Source organism: Pongo abelii, chromosome 2 (assembly GCF_028885655.2).
Source record: "Pongo abelii isolate AG06213 chromosome 2, NHGRI_mPonAbe1-v2.0_pri, whole genome shotgun sequence".
In the NCBI taxonomy this organism is placed as follows: domain Eukaryota; kingdom Metazoa; phylum Chordata; class Mammalia; order Primates; family Hominidae; genus Pongo; species Pongo abelii.
In genome coordinates this window covers 25,144,963-25,163,685 of record NC_085928.1, presented here as the reverse complement: position 1 = coordinate 25,163,685, position 18,723 = coordinate 25,144,963, and the positions used below count along the sequence as shown (strand labels likewise).

The 18,723-nt window shown below is 39.8% G+C and overlaps 1 protein-coding gene across 2 annotated transcripts in view; it reads right to left on the bottom strand.

Moving 5' to 3' along the window:
• Window positions 1-17,119, bottom strand: part of CD200R1 (CD200 receptor 1) — a 59,554-nt gene extending 42,435 nt beyond the window's left edge. For both annotated transcript variants that reach the window (XM_002813283.4, XM_063721771.1), the window contains exon 1: window positions 16,710-17,119. In XM_002813283.4, the coding sequence (XP_002813329.2) occupies window positions 16,710-16,776 (67 nt within the window). In that variant the 5' untranslated portion in view covers window positions 16,777-17,119. The remainder of the gene's footprint in view (window positions 1-16,709) is intronic.
• Between the last annotated feature and the right edge of the window lie 1,604 nt (window positions 17,120-18,723).

Sequence of the window (18,723 nt, the reverse complement as noted above, 5' to 3'; positions counted from 1 at the left end):
AGGATGTACAGTAATGCCTGGATGACCAGGCAGAAGTTTGCTGCAGGGGCAGGACTCTCATGGAGAACCTCTGCTAGGGCAGTATGGAAGGGAAATGTACAGTTAGAGCCCTCACACAGAGTCCCTACTGAGGCACTGCCTAGTGGAGCTGTGAGAAGAGGGCCACCATACTCCAGACCCCAGAATGGTAGATCCATTGACAGCTTGCACTCTGCCCCTGGAAAGGCCACAGACACTCAATGCCAGCTCATGAAAGCAGCCAGGAGGGTGGCTGTACCCTGCAAAGCCACAGGGGCAGAGCTACCCAAGACCATGGGGACCCACCTGTTGCATCAGCATGACCTGGATGTGAGACATGGAATCAAAGGAGGTCATTTTGGAGCTTTAAGATTTGACTGCCCTGCTGGATTTTGGACGTGCATGGGGCCTGTAGCCCCTTTGTTTTGACCAATTTCTCCCATTTGGAATGACTGTATTTCACGATGCTTGTACCCCCATTGTATCTAGGAAGTAACTAACTTGCTTTTGATTTTACAGGCTCATAGGCGGAAGAGACTTGCCTTGTCTCTGATGTGACTTTAAACTGTGGACTTTTGAGTTAATGCTGAAATGAATTAAGACTTTGGGGAACTGTTGGGAAGGGATGATTGGTTTTGAAATGTGAGGACATGAGATTTGGGAGGGTCCAGGGGCAGAATGATATGATTTGGCTGTGTCCCCATCCAAATCTCATCTTAAATTCCCACGTGTTGTGGGAGGGACCCAGTGGGAGGTATTTAAACCATGGGAGCAGGTCTTTCCCATGCTGTTCTTGTGATAGTGAATAAGTCTCACAAGATCTGATGGTTTTAAAAATGGGAGTTTCCCTGCACAAGCTCTCTTCTCTTGTCTGCAGCCATGTGAGACATGCCTTTCACCTTCTACCATTATTATGAGACCTTCCCAGCCATGTGAACTGTAAGTCCATTAAACCTCTTTCTTTTGTAAATTGCCCAGTTTCAGGTATGTCTTTATCAGCAGTGTGAAAATGGACTACTATACCAAGTAAAGAGGAGGTTTCAAGACAGGAAGAATCAAGATTAAATCATATGCAGAACAGTCTTAACCGAAGAATTAAGAAGCTTTGTGATTTGGTAACGAGAAGATCATCAGTGACCTTAAGATCTGAAAGAGAGTAAGTTTAACAAAGAAGTACGAGTGGAAACCAGATTGAAAGGGGCTGATCAGAGGTAATGGAGTCAACAAATGTAGACTTAGTCTTTCAAGAATGCTGACCTTGAAAGAATGGGAGAAATGAGACTGGTTTCATCATTTCATGTCAAACTTGAAAGAGAGAGAGATGGGGCAACATCAGGAGCTATGAGGGATCAAGAAGATATTTAACAGGCCAGGCATGGTGGCTCATGCCTGTAATCCCAGCACTCTGGGAGGCCGAGGCAGGTGGATCACGAGGTCAACAGATCAAGACCATCCTGGACAACATGGTGAAACTCTGTCTCTACTAAAAATACAAAAATTAGCTGGGCATAGTGGTGCATGCCTGTAGTCCCAGCTCCTCGAGAGGCTAAGGCAGGAGAATTGCTTGAACCCAGGAGGCAGAGGTTGCAGTTAGCTGAGATTGCACCACTGCACTTGAGCCTGGCAACAGAGCAAGACTCCATCTCAAAAGAAAAAAAAAAGATATTTAATAATAGAGGGGAACACAGCATGTTTGTAGACAGAAAGAGGGAGAGCCAGAAGTTACTAGAATGAGGAAGCTAACTGGTCAGGAAGGATCCCAGAGGTACTAGAAGGAATGAGATAAAAAGCAGGTTTGCTTTTGAAAAGATTGATATTTCATCTCTGAGAGGGGAACAAAAAGGTTAAGAATTATTACAGACACAAGAAACATTTTGAGGAAGCAGGTTAACAAACACTTGTTAGTACATACTTAGTGGCAAGTAGCTCGGCAGAGCTCAGGGAATGGCAGCTTGAATGAGGCAAGGTTCCTGCTCTCAGAAACCTTACCATCTGTGGACATTAAAGAAATATACACTGGACAATGGTAAATCAGCAGGTGAGCAGCTGTCTGCAAAGGAAATGAGGATAGTTGGGGTGATGAGGAAACTAGGAAAGACCTAGAGCAGTGTTCCGAACCCTGGCACCCATCAGAACACCCTGAAAAGACTTGTGAAAGTCTAGATCCCTATACACTGGAAAAGTCTGATTAAACAGGCTTAAGCTCTATAGGCAATTTTAGGCTCTATAGGGAGTTCTGTCTGGCAACTACCTTAAAATCACTGGTTTAGAACCATCCCTGGGGAACAACTAGGGAAGAGCTGATTAAAGATAAGTAGGATAATTTTGTGAAGAATAAAAATAGCTAGATTTTATTATTGGGGATCTGTAAACATTTACCATTTGGACATTTTTTTCAAGAAATGATCAGCACCACAAAATGAATCATATAACCAGATATTCTCATATTATGTAATGGATAAACCTTTAGGAAAAGGTAGCATTCATGGTAAAGCAACAAAATGGCAGAGAAAAAGAAAAGAAATTACTAAACACCTTAAAACTACATAAACACACACTGGTTGGAAAAATATTTCTTCCAAATCGCTGAATTTTCTCAAATAATATCCTTTAAACACATTCAGGTTTCCCGTATGTTGGTAGAAAAAAAAAAAAAAACTTTATTAGATGCTTACTTCCCCTTCTAGCTAGGATCCCTTCTCCTTTCTTTGCTGCCTAACTTCTAGAATGAGTGGTCTGTGCCCACAGCCTCAATTTCCTTTCCACCCACTCCCTCCTCAATACCAGCAATCTCGCTGCTCCCACATCTATCTACTCAAACTGCAATTTTCAAGGTCACCAGCCCTTTTATAGTCAAGCTTTTGGCCTCTTTTCAGTGCTGGTGTTCCTAAGCTGTTGATGGATTTTAACACAATTAACCACTTTCTTCTCCTTCTAAAATGCCTTTCCCAGCCTTCCCACTACACCCATGCATTGTGTCCTTCCCTATCTTCACTGCCTCCTCCCATATATTTTCTACAAGCTATCTTTCTCCTTGGGCATCATAATGTCAGTATTCACCAAAGTCTCAGCTGCTTTTTCTCTTTACACTTTCTCTCCTCTTGCTCCTCAACCCCTTGAACTTCAACTGGATCTCTATACAGGTGATTTCCTCTTGTTTTCACCACTCCAGTCATAGTTTAGCTCCCTCTGTCCTTCATTAAGCCTGTTTGACCTGCCTGGAATGTTTATCCCTCAACTCTTCTTACCTCGCTGTTTCTGTTCATCTTCATCTTAAACATCACTTCCTTGGAGAAGCCTAACTTGATCCTCAAACCAGATTAGACTCACCAATTACACATTTCTATGTCACCCTATATTTATCCTTATGCACTTGCGCATTGTTTGATTATTTGCAGTAATTGATTTAATATCTATCTTTCCTGCCAGATTTAAACTCTATGAGAGCAGGACCTATGTCTGTCTTGATCAAATGTCCACAGCATGAAGCACAGTGACTGATACATGACAGACACTCTAAATTACTGGCTGACAGAATAACCCACCCACATTTTAGCTTTGACTTATTTTTCCTAAGCAAGAATCTCAAATATTTAGCTGAAATTTGTCCCCACTTGAATACTTGCTGTCATTTCAACTGTATCACATCTAAAATACATAGATTTTCTCCCACACACTTGCCCCATCCCTTTTCCCTCTAATTTTTGTACTATGAAGGTGTTCAAAACTCAGCTCACACCCCAGAAAGCTGTTTGATATGATTAGCAATCCCACATACACACTTGGGCTTTATTTGCCCCATGTATAAAATGAAAGATTTTTAATCTGAAGGTTCCTAAAGTACTTCCTTTGTGAAGGCTTTATACTCCTTAATAGTGTCATACATCTCCTTCATTTCACAAATGAGGAAATTACTGTCAAAAGAAGTTAAGCAATTTCTAAAGATGAAACAGCTAGTGGTTAGAATTACATAACTGATCTTTAGACCCAACACAGAGTTATATTCGTATTTAGAAATTGGTATCTATTGGTATCTAAATTAGTGTCTAGAAATTTTACTAGAAATTGTGGGAAAGAAGAATGAAATTTTACTGAGAAAAGTGAAATGTACCAAAACATTCAATGCATGGATAACATTTAGAAAGCAAAAAGGCATAATAATATATTCAATCTTAACATCCAAGACAATATAACCACTAAGTCAATATTAGTTGTAAAAATACAATAAAATTTTAAAATATGTATATTTGAAGAAAGTTTCACTTCTTTATGGGCCAGTGAGTTTCCACAGGTAAGAACTATAAATTGTGGACAAAACGTAAAAACAACTACCTAAGGTTACTGGAAAGTGGAGGAAGCAGAAAAATTCTTGAAGGGTGTCAATGCTTGGAAGAAGGAAATAGGGGCTCAGAGTTGTGGGTGTAGGTTTCCATTATTTCCCCATTTTTACTGATGTTAGTCCCAGAGAGGGCTGCAGATGATACCACATTAGGCAGCTACTCTAATGGAAAGCCCATAGTTTTCTGAAGAACCAGCAGGCAGATTTTAGGGCAACTTTACTCTCTGAAAAGTGACAGAGTCAGAGTAAAAGAGTTCCAAATTCTGCATACACTCTACCCATATCTCTGATGACTCTAAACCACACATTGCAGGTCACAGTCAAAGCAGATTAGCTACCAGTAAAAGAACTCAGATTTGAGATGCTGTCCAAGGGGTAGAGTTTGCAGTTTGAGTCCAATCAAGTAAAATATCAACACAGCAATATAATAGAATCTGTGCAACATTCAAAACCCAAATAAAACTATTTAATTTACAAAGAACCAAGAAAATGTGGCCTATTCTTAGGAGAAAATACATTAAGGGAGACTAACAACTTCAAGTTGACCCAGACACTCGCATTCTCAGACAAGAGTCTTACAGCAACATTCAGCTATGCTTAGTGACATAAAGAAAAATATACTCACAATGAATGAATAAAAACACAGAAAAATCTCAGCAGAGAAAAAAAACTTTTAACAAATAAATGGAAATCTTAAAATTGAAAAATACAATATCTAAAATAATATATTAACTAGGGCTTTACAGAAGAATGGAGAGGAGAAAGGAAATAGTAATTGTCAGTGAACTTGAATATATAGCAATAGAAATTATTCAATCAAAAGAACAGAAAGACAAGATATTGGGGAAAATATGTATAAAAAGAGAACTAAGAACTAAGAGAACTCCTCAGCAGCAGACCTACACTACTAGAAACAATAACAGAAATTATTCAGGATGAAAGAAAATAATACCAGGTAGAAACTTGGAAATTCAAGAAGGAATTAAGAGTATTAGAAATGACAACTAGAGTGGACATAGTATGTGCCACCAACAATTGCCTTTGACTTTTTGTTCCTGCCACTAGTATCACGGTCAACAGTCTTCAGTTTTCAGCCTCTCCAGGGATGACTTCAGTTACTTTGACCAAAGTCAGACCCTTTCCAGGGGAGCCCATATCCAATGACTGATTTAGATGGAGTTATAAAGGACCAGCCATTTTTATTCAATTCAGGGCCTCTCTAAGGCCATTCTAGCTCCTGAGCTCCCTGTGGAGTCAGTGAGGGTATCAGTTGGTTGAGATTGCAGGTAGACTTCTCCCTCTGCTCACAAGCATACTGTACACAAAACTCTATCTCAGAGTCTAATTTCCAAGAGAACCTGCAACAGCATCAATAACTCAAAGTAGCAGACATTTTTGAAGAAAATTATTTCTTCAAAAGTGGAAAAACTGGCCAGGTACTGTGACTCATGCCTGTAATTCCAACACTTTGGGAGGCCAAGGCAGGAGGATTGCTTGAACCCAGGAGTTCAAGACCAGCCTGGGCACATGGGAAAACCCTGTCTCTACAAAAAAATACAAAAAAATTAGCCTGGCGTGGTGGTGCACACCTGTAGTCCCAACTACTTGGGAGTCTGAAACAGGAGGATAACCTGAGACTGGGAGGTCAAGGCTGCAGTAAGCCGTGATTGCACCACTGCACTCCAGCCTGAGTGATAGATAGAGTAAGACCCTGTCTCAAAAAAGAAATAGAAAAACTTTTAGCCCTGCTTTAATCCTGGAACTTTTTGGTATTGCTTTCCTTAAAGATTTTGGTCTTAGAATGGGGTCTAGGCATATAAATTCTATCTAGAAAAACTCTGAAGTTGTTGCTTAATGTTAATGTATGAACAATGTCATTTCCTCCTGGGGGAAAAAAGGGCTGATTGTGACTGTGTCTATTATATGAATTATATAAATCAGTGATATTTATTACCATTATTATTATTTAAAAAGTAATGACTGTTGACTTGATTCTTAGGGCCTACTAGCATCACATACTCCAAAGCTATTTTATAACCACAGATCTGCTCCCAAATCCCAGTCAGCAATTGACAAATGTATGTGAGTGATAATAAGGCAGAAGAGGTAAAAATAGGTTGATGGCTACTACATTTTAATCAATGTATAGGTTAATTTTTCAGACACAACATAAAATCAAACAACAACTGGGTCATTTTATTAACTAAATACCATTAACTGAAATATTCATGACCTTATTGGGAGGAAATTTATCTATGGTAAACTCTCTCATTTGTTCCCATTACCTTATTACCATCCTCAACCTACTAGCATCCCTATATCTAATGTCTCATCTTAATCCTCAATTTCAGAAGAGTATCTCCTCCTACATGAGGTTAAGCACTCAATTGATACTCCACTTTGGCTCCCTTCCTGTCTCTTCTCAGATCTTCCTATCTTTTACAGACTGGAAAGAGATAAGTATGGTTCTTAGAGCCCAAATCCAAATATCTCTAGTGCTTATTCTATTGTTTTTGTCCGTATGTTTATTCTGTTTGTGGGATGGATCATCTACTTCATGAATGATTCACAAACACTAGAGTTTTCTATACAGTCATCCCTCAGTGTCCTTGGGGGATTAGTTCTAGGACCCCCAGAGATAGCAAAATTCAAGGATGCTCAAATCCCTCATATAAAATGGTGTAGTATTTCATATAACCTATGTACAATCTCTCACATACTTTCAATCATCTCTAGATTGCTTATAATACCTAATACAATGTGAATAATAGATAAGTAGCTATTATATTGAATTATTTAGGAAATGACAAGAAAAATTCTGTACATGTTCAGTACTAATGAAATCATCATTTTTTTCCCTTTATATTTTCAACTGAAGTTGGTTGAATCCAGAGATCCAATGCAGAGGGCTGACTGTATTTCCAAGTATCTGTAGGAATTTTCCTCCTACTTGTCCTCCCTTCCTATACTGAATTTAATATCTTCCTCCACAACAAAACTCCCTTCTCAGTCATATATATACCTCAGCGGCATCACAGAACTTTTTTTTTTTTTAATTTATTATTATTATACTTTAGGTTTTAGGGTACATGTGCGCAATGTGCAGGTTAGTTACCTATGTATACATGTGCCATGCTGGTGCACTGCACCCACTAACTCGTCATCTAGTATTAGGTATATCTCCCAATGCCATCCCTCCCCCCTCCCCCCACTCCACAACAGTCCCCAGAGTGTGATGTTCCCCTTCCTGTGTCCATGTGTTCTCATTGTTCAATTCCCACCTATGAGTGAGAATATGCGGTGTTTGGTTTTTTGTTCTTGCGATAGTTTACTGAGAATGATGATTTCCAATTTCATCCATGTCCCTACAAAGGACATGAACTCATCATTTTTTATGGCTGCATAGTATTCCATGGTGTATATGTGCCACATTTTCTTAATCCAGTCTATCATTGTTGGACATTTGGGTTGGTTCCAAGTCCTTGCTATTGTGAATAGTGCCACAATAAACATACGTGTGCATGTGTCTTTATAGCAGCATGATTTATAGTCCTTTGGGTATATACCCAGTAATGGGATGGCTGGGTCAAATGGAATTTCTAGTTCAAGATCCCTGAGGAATCACCACACTGACTTCCACAAGGGTTGAACTAGTTTACAGTCCCACCAACAGTGTAAAAGTGTCCCTATTTCTCCACATCCTCTCCAGCACCTGTTGTTTCCTGACTTTTTAATGATTGCCATTCTAACTGGTGTGAGATGGTATCTCATTGTGGTTTTGATTTGCATTTCTCTGATGGCCAGTGATGGTGAGCATTTTTTCATGTGTTTTTTGGCTGCATAAATGTCTTCTTTTGAGAAGTGTCTGTTCATGTCCTTTGCCCACTTTTTGATGGGGTTGTTTGTTTTTTTCTTGTAAATTTGTTTGAGTTCATTATAGATTCTGGATATTAGCCCTTTGTCAGATGAGTAGGTTGTGAAAATTTTCTCCCATTGTGTAGGTTGCCTGTTCACTCTGATGGTAGTTTCTTTTGCTGTGCAGAAGCTCTTTAGTTTGATTAGATCCCATTTGTCAATTTTGGCTTTTGTTGCCATTGCTTTTGGTGTTTTAGACATGAAGTCCTTGCCCATGCCTATGTCCTGAATGGTAATGCCTAAGATTTCTTCTAGGGTTTTTATGGTTTTAGGTCTAACGTTTAAGTCTTTAATCCATCTTGAATTGATTTTTGTATAAGGTGTAAGGAAGGGATCCAGTTTCAGCTTTCTACACATGGCTAGCCAGTTTTCCCAGCACCATTTATTAAATAGGGAATCCTTTCCCTATTGCTTGTTTTTCTCAGGTTTGTCAAAGATCAGATAGTTGTAGATATGCAGCGTTATTTCTGAGGGCTCTGTTCTGTTCCATTGATCTGTATCTCTGTGTTGGGACCAGTACCATGCTGTTTTGGTTACTGTAGCCTTGTAGTATAGTTTGAAGTCAAGTAGTGTGATGCCTCCAGCTTTGTTCTTTTGGCTTAGGATTGACTTGGCAATGTGGGCTCTTTTTTGGTTCCATATGAACTTTGAAGTAGTTTTTTCCAATTCTGTGAAGAAAGTCATTGGTAGCTTGATGGGGATGGCATTGAATCTGTAAATTACCTTGGGCAGTATGGCCATTTTCACGATATTGATTCTTCCTACCCATGAGCATGGAATGTTCTTCCATTTGTTTGTATCCTCTTTTATTTCCTTGAGCAGTGGTTTGTAGTCCTCCTTGAAGAGGTCCTTCACATCCCTTGTAAGTTGGATTCCTAGGTATTTTATTCTCTTTGGAGCAATTGTGAATGGGAGTTCACTCATGATTTGGCTCTCTGTTTGTCTGTTATTGATGTATAAGAATGCTTGTGATTTTTGTACATTGATTTTGTATCCTGAGACTTTGCTGAAGTTGCTTATCAGCTTAAGGAGATTTTGGGCTGAGATGATGGGGTTTTCTAGATATACAATCATGTCATCAGCAAACAGGGACAATTTGACTTCCTCTTTTCCTAATTGAATACCCTTTATTTCCTTCTCCTGCCTGATTGCCCTGGCCAGAACTTCCAACACTATGTTGAATAGGAGTGGTGAGAGAGGGCATCCCTGTCTTGTGCCAGTTTTCAAAGGGAATGCTTCCAGTTTTTGCCCATTCAGTATGATATTGGCTGTGGGTTTGTCATAGATAGCTCTTATTATTTTGAGATACATCCCATCAATACCTAATTTATTGAGAGTTTTTAGCATGAAGCGTTATTGAATTTTGTCAAAGGTCTTTTCTGCATCTATTGAGATAATCATGTGGTTTTTGTCTTTGGTTCTGTTTATATGCTGGATTACATTTATTGATTTGCGTATATTGAACCAGCCTTGCATCCCAGGGATGAAGCCCACTTGATCATGGTGGATAAGCTTTTTGATGTGCTGCTGGATTCGGTTTGCCAGTATTTTATTGAGGATTTTTGCATCAGTGTCCATCAAGGATATTGGTCTAAAATTCTCTTTTTTGGTTGTGTCTCTGCCCAGCTTTGGTATCAGGATGATGCTGGCCTCATAAAATGAGTTAGGGAGGATTCCTTCTTTTTCTATTGATTGGAATAGTTTCAGAAGGAATGGTACCAGTTCCTCCTTGTACCTCTGGTAGAATTCGGCTGTGAATCCATCTGGTCCTAGACTTTTTTTGGTTGGTAAGCTATTGATTATTGCCACAATTTCAGCTCCTATTATTGGTCTATTCAGAGATTCAACTTCTTCCTGGTTTAGTCTTGGCAGAGTGTACGTGTCGAGGAATTTATCTGTTTCTTGTAGATTTTCTAGTTTATTTGCATAGAGGTGCTTGTAGTATTCTCTGATGGTAGTTTGTATTTCTGTGGGATCGGTGGTGATATCCCCTTTATCATTTTTTATTGCATCTATTTGATTCTTCTCTCTTTTCTTCTTTATTAATCTTGCTAGCGGTCTATCAATTTTGTTGATCCTTTCAAAAAACCAGCTCCTGGATTCATTAATTTTTTGAAGGGTTTTTTTGTCTCTATTTCCTTCAGTTCTGCTCTGATTTTAATTATTTCTTGCCTTCTGCTAGCTTTTGAATGTGTTTGCTCTTGCTTTTCTAGTTCTTTTAATTGTGATGTTAGGGTGTCAATTTTGGATCTTTCATGCTTTCTCTTGTTGGCATGTAGTGCTATAAATTTCCCTCTACACACTGCTTTGAATGTGTCCCAGAGATTCTGGTATGTTGTGTCTTTGTTCTCGTTGGTTTCAAAGAACATCTTTATTTCTGCCTTCATTTTGTTATGTACCCAGTAGTCATTCAGGAGCAGGTTGTTCAGTTTCCATGTAGTTGAGCGGTTTTGAGTGAGATTCTTAATCCTGAGTTCTAGCTTGATTGCACTGTGATCTGAGAGATAGTTTGTTATAATTTCTGTTGTTTTACATTTACTGAAGAGAGCTTTACTTCCAACTATGTGGTCAATTTTGGAATAGGTGTGGTGTGGTGCTGAAAAAAATGTATATTCTGTTGATTTGGGGTGGAGAGTTCTGCAGATGTCTATTAGGTCCGCTTGGTGCAGAGCTGAGTTCAATTCCTGGGTATCCTTGTTGACTTTCTGTCTCGTTGATCTGTCTAATGTTGACAGTGGGTTGTTAAAGTCTCCCATTATTAATGTGTGGGAGTCTAAGTCTCTTTGTAGGTCACTCAGGACTTGCTTTATGAATCTGGGTGCTCTTGTATTGGGTGCATATATATTTAGGATAGTTAGCTCTTCTTGTTGAATTGATCCCTTTACCATTATGTAATGGCCTTCTTTGTCTGTTTTGATCTTTGTTGGTTTAAAGTCTGTTTTATCAGAGACTAGGATTGCAACCCCTGCCTTTTTTTTGCTTTCCATTTGCTTGGTAGATCTTCCTCCATCCTTTTATTTTGAGCCTTTGTGTGTCTCTGCACGTGAGATGGGTTTCCTGAATACAGCACACTGATGGGTCTTGAGTCTTTATCCAATTTGCCAGTCTGTGTCTTTTAATTGGAGCATTTAGTCCATTTACATTTAAAGTTAATATTGTTATGTGTGAATTTGATCCTGTCATTATGATGTTAGCTGCTTATTTTGCTCGTTAGTTGATGCAGTCTCTTGCTAGTCTCGATGGTCTTTACATTTTGGCATGATTTTGCAGCGGCTGGTACCAGTTGTTCCTTTCCATGTTTAGCGCTTCCTTCAGGAGCTCTTTTAGGGCAGGCCTGGTGGTGACAAAATTTCTCAGCATTTGCTTGTCTGTAAAGTATTTTATTTCTCCTTCACTTATGAAGCTTAGTTTGGCTGGATATGAAATTCTGGGTTGAAAATTCTTTTCTTTAAGAATGTTGAATATTGGCCCCCACTCTCTTCTGGCTTGTAGAGTTTCTGCCGAGAGAGCCACTGTTAGTCTGGTGGGCTTCCCTTTGAGGGTAACCCGACCTTTCTCTCTGGCTGCCCTTAACATTTTTCCCCTCATTTCAGCTTTGGTGAATCTGACAATTATGTGTCTTGGAGTTGCTCTTCTCAAGGAGTATCTTTGTGGCGTTCTCTGTATTTCCTGAATCTGAATGTTGGCCTGCCTTGCTAGATTGGGGAAGTTCTCCTGGATAATATCCTGCAGAGTGTTTCCCAACTTGGTTCCATTCTCCCCGTCACTTTCAGGTACACCAATCAGACGTAGATTTGGTCTTTTCACATAGTCCCACATTTCTTGGAGGCTTTGCTCGTTTCTTTTTATTCTTTTTTCTCTAAACTTCCCTTCTCGCTTCATTTCATTCATTTCATCTTCCAGGGCTGATACCCTTTCTTCCATTTGATCGCATCGGCTCCTGAGGCTTCTGCATTCTTCACGTAGTTCTCGAGCCTTGGTTTTCAGCTCCACCAGCTCCTTTAAGCACTTCTCTGTATTGATTATTCTAGTTATACATTCTTCTAAATTTTTTTCAAAGTTTTCAACTTCTTTGCCTTTGGTTTGAATATCCTCCCGTAACTCAGAGTAATTTGATCGTCTGAAGCCTTCTTCTCTCAGCTCATCAAAGTCATTCTCCGTCCAGCTTTGATCCGTTGCTGGTGAGGAACTGCGTTCCTTTGGAGGAGGAGAGGTGCTCTGCTTTTTAGAGTTTCCAGTTTTTCTGCTCTGTTTTTTCCCCACCTTTGTGGTTTTATCTACTTTTGGTCTTTGATGATGGTGATGTACAGATGGGTTTTTGGTGTGGATGTCCTTTCTGTTTGTTAGTTTTCCTTCTAACAGACAGGACCCTCAGCTGCAGGTCTGTTGGAGTACCTGGCTGGCCGTGTGAGGTGTCAGTCTGCCCCTGCTGGAGGGTGCCTCCCAGTTAGGCTGCTCGGGGGTGAGGGGTCAGGGACCCACTTGAGGAGGCAGTCTGGCCGTTCTCAGATCTCCAGCTGCATGCTGGGAGAACCACTGCTCTCTTCAAAGCTGTCAGACAGGGACATTTAAGTCTGCAGAGGTTACTGCTGTCTTTTTGTTTGTCTGTGCCCTGCCCCCAGAAGTGGAGCCTACAGAGGCAGGCAGGCCTCCTTGAGCTGTGGTGGGCTCCTCCCAGTTCGAGCTTCCCAGCTGCTTTGTTTACCTAATCAAGCCTGGGCAATGGCGGGCGCCCCTCCCCCAGCCTCGCTGCTGCCTTGCAGTTTGATCTCAGACTGCTGTGCTAGCAATCAGTGAGACTCCGTGGGCGTACGACCCTCTGAGCCAGGTGCGGGATATTAATCTCCTGGTGCACCGGTTTTTAAGGCCATCGGAAAAGCACAGTATTCGGGTGGGAGTGACCCGATTTTCCAGGTGCCGTCTGTCACCCCTTTCTTTGACTAGGAAAGGGAACTCCCTGACCCATTGCCCGAGTGAGGCAATGCCTCGCCCTTCCTCAGCTTGCGCACGGTGCGCGCACCCACTGACCTGCGCCCACTGTCTGGCACTCCCTAGTGAGATGAAGCTGGTACCTCAGATGGAAATGCAGAAATCACCAGTCTTCTGCGTGGCTCATGCTGGGAGCTGTAGACCAGAGCTGTTCCTATTCGGCCATCTTGGCTCCACCTATCTGGATCCACAGAACTTTTTTCAAATGAGAACCCCAGGGCAGAAGCTCTTGACTCATGTTTCAAAATAAATATTTTACCTAGTGCCACCACCACTCAATGGGACACTGTTACCACATTATTCTCCAAAAAATCCTACTTAATTATAAATTTTCCTGTTCACCAAAGAACAGGTGGTTCCTCATTGTCTACTGACTAATACCCAGGTTCTTTAATTTAGCTATTAAGGGCCCCCAAAATCCAGCCTTATTTCCTACTATCATTTAACACACAATCTCTGTTCCTGCAAGCTCTTTCTCTCTCTGAAGCACCTTGCATTTGCACATGCTACACATCCCATCCTTCTAATTCCTTTCTCTGCATTTCCCCATTTATCCAAACCTGTCATTCAAAGCCTAGCTCAAGATCCATCTCCATAAAATCTTCCACAACTCCAACCCACTGTAATTTCTCCCCCCTTTAGATTTGTACTAGTTTCATATACAATTTTAAGATTTACTGATTTTAAGTGTTCACCAATTGTTTCATCTTACCTTTGTCTTTCTAATTTAGATTACTAATAACTTTTAGGCACTATTCTACACACACACACAGACATTAATAAGGACTTTTAATTAATTTATTAATTGCTTAAGCATGAACATTTAGAGAAGAACACACCTATAAATTATTATAACATGTAAATTCACAAATATCGCAAACTAGAAAAGAAAGATAGGACTAAAATTATTAACAAGGACAAAACCTTTCTTTTGCCCAATTGTTTTGAATCTTTTTCCATTGTTCCAAAGCTACCTTAGAGCCCTGTCTTGATTTTTATCTCCTCTTGTTGTTACTGCCTGTCCTCTAGTGGAAGACAACAATAAATGAATAAAAATTAGCCCAAAGAAGGAAAGAAGTGAAGAGTTCCTTTTTAGTAACTCATAATCACAAAATCAGTAACTTTTATAAAAGATGGAATAATTTTAATTGGAACACCAAAATATAATTTGAACACACACACAAAAATCTAGAAGACAACAGGGCTAAAAAAAGGAGGAAGAAGTGGCACAGGGTATGGGGAGTGTCCGGGAAGGGGACCAGGTACGAGGTTGGGAATACAGCTCTGATGTACACAATTTAGGTTGTTTTTATTTTTCCCCTCAGGTTTTTTCTGGATAAATCTTGTTTACTAACTACCAAGCTGCTTGAAGTTATAAGCAAATAAGTAAACAAAAAGAAAATAGGGAAACCAAATGAATACTACGTTTTACATTTAAGTCATTAGCTCCCTTGTTCCTTTGTGAATTTACCTTGTACAAAGCGAGTTCTTTCTGTTTGGCAGTATTAATAACAGCAGTTTTAGCAATAAAGACATAAAGTCATATTTCCCCAAGTGGTATGCTTCTCATTATTCTAAATCATGTCATGGTTAACCTATCACACCAAATCACTACATGTAAAGTAACATGCTTTTCTAAATCTTGATTTTAAACATTTAATAACTTTACAATAACATAAGCATAGACTTCATAGATCTGCTATATGTAGTCTTTCCTCGTTGTGTTCAGAAATAGTTTTAAAATTTAAACCTTTCAACCTTTAAAATTGAAAATTATAAATTATGTTTTAATCATTTTTTTCCTTTTCCCAGAAGTAACAGTGCAATTTGACATAAACAGCTCCTTGCCTATCTGGCTGCCCCAGCCAAGCTGGGTCCTACACAAGTTTCTATAAGAGCTTTCTACAACAAGATCTGAACTACTGAAAGATTCAGATCACTTGACTTTTTAGGTGAGTAACAGTCTATTAAGGCTAAAACTAAGTATTGGCTTGACTTTTTTCACTGATGCTCTTCAGTGAAAAGCACAATGGTTAAATAATGAGGAAAATTGCCCACTCAAATGTTTAATGGTGCTTACTGATGTATATCATTACTGATTGTGATTCTGCCACATACTAGTCATATCTAACCTTGGCCAAATCATTTCACCTCTCTACGCCTCCATTTCTACCTTTGTAAAATGGAGAGGTGTCTTCCATGTCTACTTCACTGGGTTGCTGTGCAGATCAAAGGGAAAAAAGCATGTGAAAATTCTCAATAGAAAGGTACAGTCATAGAGTATAGTTATTTTGCATGTGTTCACTAGTAAGATTAACATGTGGAAAGAAGATTTTTTGCTGGAAGATAAGCAGCATTTTAAAGTCATTCAGAAATGAGGAAAAATACCTTTTCTTCTTTCAATTATCAAATTATAACATTTAAAACCAACTACACTCTTCCCTTGCAGCTGCTCTGTCTACTAAAAGTGAAACCTGCAAACTCCCTCCCACACCAACTCCTACCAACCTTCTACAGTGAAACCAGGACACCCCCACAGTGGCCCAAGTTCTCTATAACTTCTATAGGAACCTAGATGTTGAAGAGTCTGTTCTCTAACTCGTAGTGTCTCTTACAGCCCACACATCTTGAAGATAAATACAGACATACATCACAGACGCACCACTGTAACTGTAAGCATATTATATTTTTGAAGTGCCTAATCATCGAAAGTGACAGAAAGCAATAAACTGTCCTAATCTATGCTACTGGCAATGTGGACCTAAATGAGTTAGCGTTCTTATCTTAAAAAAAAAAATTAAGAGAGAAGAGGCTGGGTGCAGTGGCTCATGCCTGTAATCCCGATGCTTTGGGAGTCTGAGCTGGGAGAATTATTTGAAGCCAGGAGCTCAAGACCAGCATGGACAATATAGCAAGACTCTATCTCTACCAAAAATTTTAAAAATTAGCCAAGCATAGTGGCGCATATCTATAGTCCTAGACACTCGGGAGGCTGAGTGGGAGGACTGCTTGAGACCTAGAGTTACAGGCTGCAGTGAGCTATGATTGCACCACTGCACTCCAGCCTGGGCAACAGAGCAAGACCCTGTCTCAAAAAAGGGGGTGGGGGAAGAGAGTAAGATAAAGAGAACCTAACTGACTTTGATTGCTGCTAGTATGTATTTGATTTATCCTGCCTTGTTCAAAAAACAGGAGGAAATAAGGAAATTGGCAGTAAGACAAATTATAGAGATCTGTATATTGTAGTAGGATACAAAGTAAAATAAGCAAGATACCGGAAAAAAAGGATAATAAAGTAAACTAGATATGGGAGTAACCCGTATTTAGCAACCCCCTATATCTATTATTGCAATTGATTTGCATTGCCCCAGAAGAAAGACAAAAAATAAACTCAGGAAGAGCTGAGACCAGGTTTCTCACTGTTCTCCCAAAGAGAATTCAAACTTACCAGCCACTGAGAAGACAGGCAAAATCAACAGTAGCCCTAGGTTAGCAGTTCTCCAAGGGCAGAGCATTTCTGTTTTCTCTTTTTCTGCCCTTCACTCAGTACTTTTCCTCCACACAGGTACAGAAGGAACTGTGCGCATGGTGAGACCCTTTCTGGTCAACTTCTCAGTACGGGATCCTCTTACTCCATCAACAGTGGGGCACTCCCTTCCTTCTAGCCCCTTCCTTCACGTCTATGTGGTTTAGCCTGATTAGTAACTTGGACGAACAGAAGCTTTTCTCTGGAACTTGACACAGCAATAGATTTCCTGTATGAAGCCCTGAAGCAAAGACGGAGGAAGCAGATTGATTGAATTATCTCTCAGCTCATTGGTTCTCCTCTCACTTCTGCTGTACACAGATAAACTTTACAGTAAGGCATTGAACGTGTCCAAGATAAACAGATTTGTCTAAACTTGCACCAAAAAGTAAAACAGAATATTGATCTACTTTGGCCCATCCTTGTAAATTTCCCAATTATGATAACTTTTAGAGGCTTTCTCCAGGTTGAAGAGCTTTATGGCCTTAGTATGCGAGTCTGGAATACAATATTTTTTCTTGAAAATTATTGTGTAAAATTCCTGTCTATAATGGGAGTCAACACACAACCCTGTAAACATCATATGTGTATTAGTTTCCTATTGCTACTGTAATAAATTACCACAAACTCAGTGGCTTAACACAACACAACATTTATTATCTTACAGTTCTGGTGATCAGAAGTCTGAAATGGATCTTAGGGGACTAAAATCAAGGTGTTGGAAGGGCTGCACTCCATCTGGAGGCTCGGGCAGAATTTGTTTCCTGCCTTTTCCAGCAATTTGAGAATGCCTGCATTTCTTGGCTTGTAGCTACATCATTCGGACCTCTGGTCCACTGTCACATCTTCTCTGACTGTGACCCTTCTGCCTTCTTTTTATAAAGACCTTGTGATTATTTTTGGTCCACCCAAATAATCCAACATGATCTCCTAATTTCAAGATCTTAATTTAATCACATCTGCAAAGTCCTTTTTGCCACACAAGGTAACATTCACAGGTTTCAGTAATTCGGACATAGGTATCTACCTTGTTGGGGGTGATGGCATTCTGTTTATCAGAACTCAGTACTTATTGCCATTCAGTTTCACCTTTGGAGAATTAGACTGATCATTTTAACCAAATTACACATAATCACCCATCTCTTAGTTGCCACACATCTGGAATTCAGAATCCCCCTCACCAAAAAAAAAAGAAAAAGAAAAAAAACCTCTTCCTTAATGTTGCTAGTTACTATGCTTTTAAGTTATGTCTGAGAGAGGGACAAATCTTCTATGTGCTGAGAATTTTCTACCCCAAGGCAAAACTGTACAGGAAGGGGAAGAAAACATTGCAAACAGGAAAAAGATTAAACAGCATGCATTTTTTTTCTCAGTTAGCAGTTTCATCTTCCTTCTTGCCAAACATCATAAATATTCCCCCCCCTCCCCTTCTCAAGCTTTTTTTTCCAGTTAATTAATTTGATGAAGTCAGTGAAATCAGGTCCTTGAGGGCATGGAACACTTAAGGGTATGAGCTATGACAATGGGAAGACCATAACAAAAATGTCTTCTCTTCTGTCTAATGTTTCACCAGGTGTCGGAAAATTAGTGAGAATACATCATTTAAAATATAGATAATATTCGGGTTTTCCACTACACAGAAGTTAAAGTTGGCCGGGAGTAGTGGCTCATGCCTGTAATCCTAGCACATTGGGAGGCCGAGGCGGGCAGATTGCCTGAGCTCAGGAGTTCGAGACCAGCCTGGGCAACATGACAAAACTCCAAACTCCATCTCTACTTAAAAAAAAAAAAAAAATTAGCCAGGTGTGATGGCACTCATCTGTAGTCCCAGCTACTTGGGAGGCTGAGGCATGAGAATCACTTGAACCCAGGAGGCAGAAGTTGCAGTGAGCAGAGAGCAGTTAAAGTTAAAATTCACACTCGCTTAGGATACAGA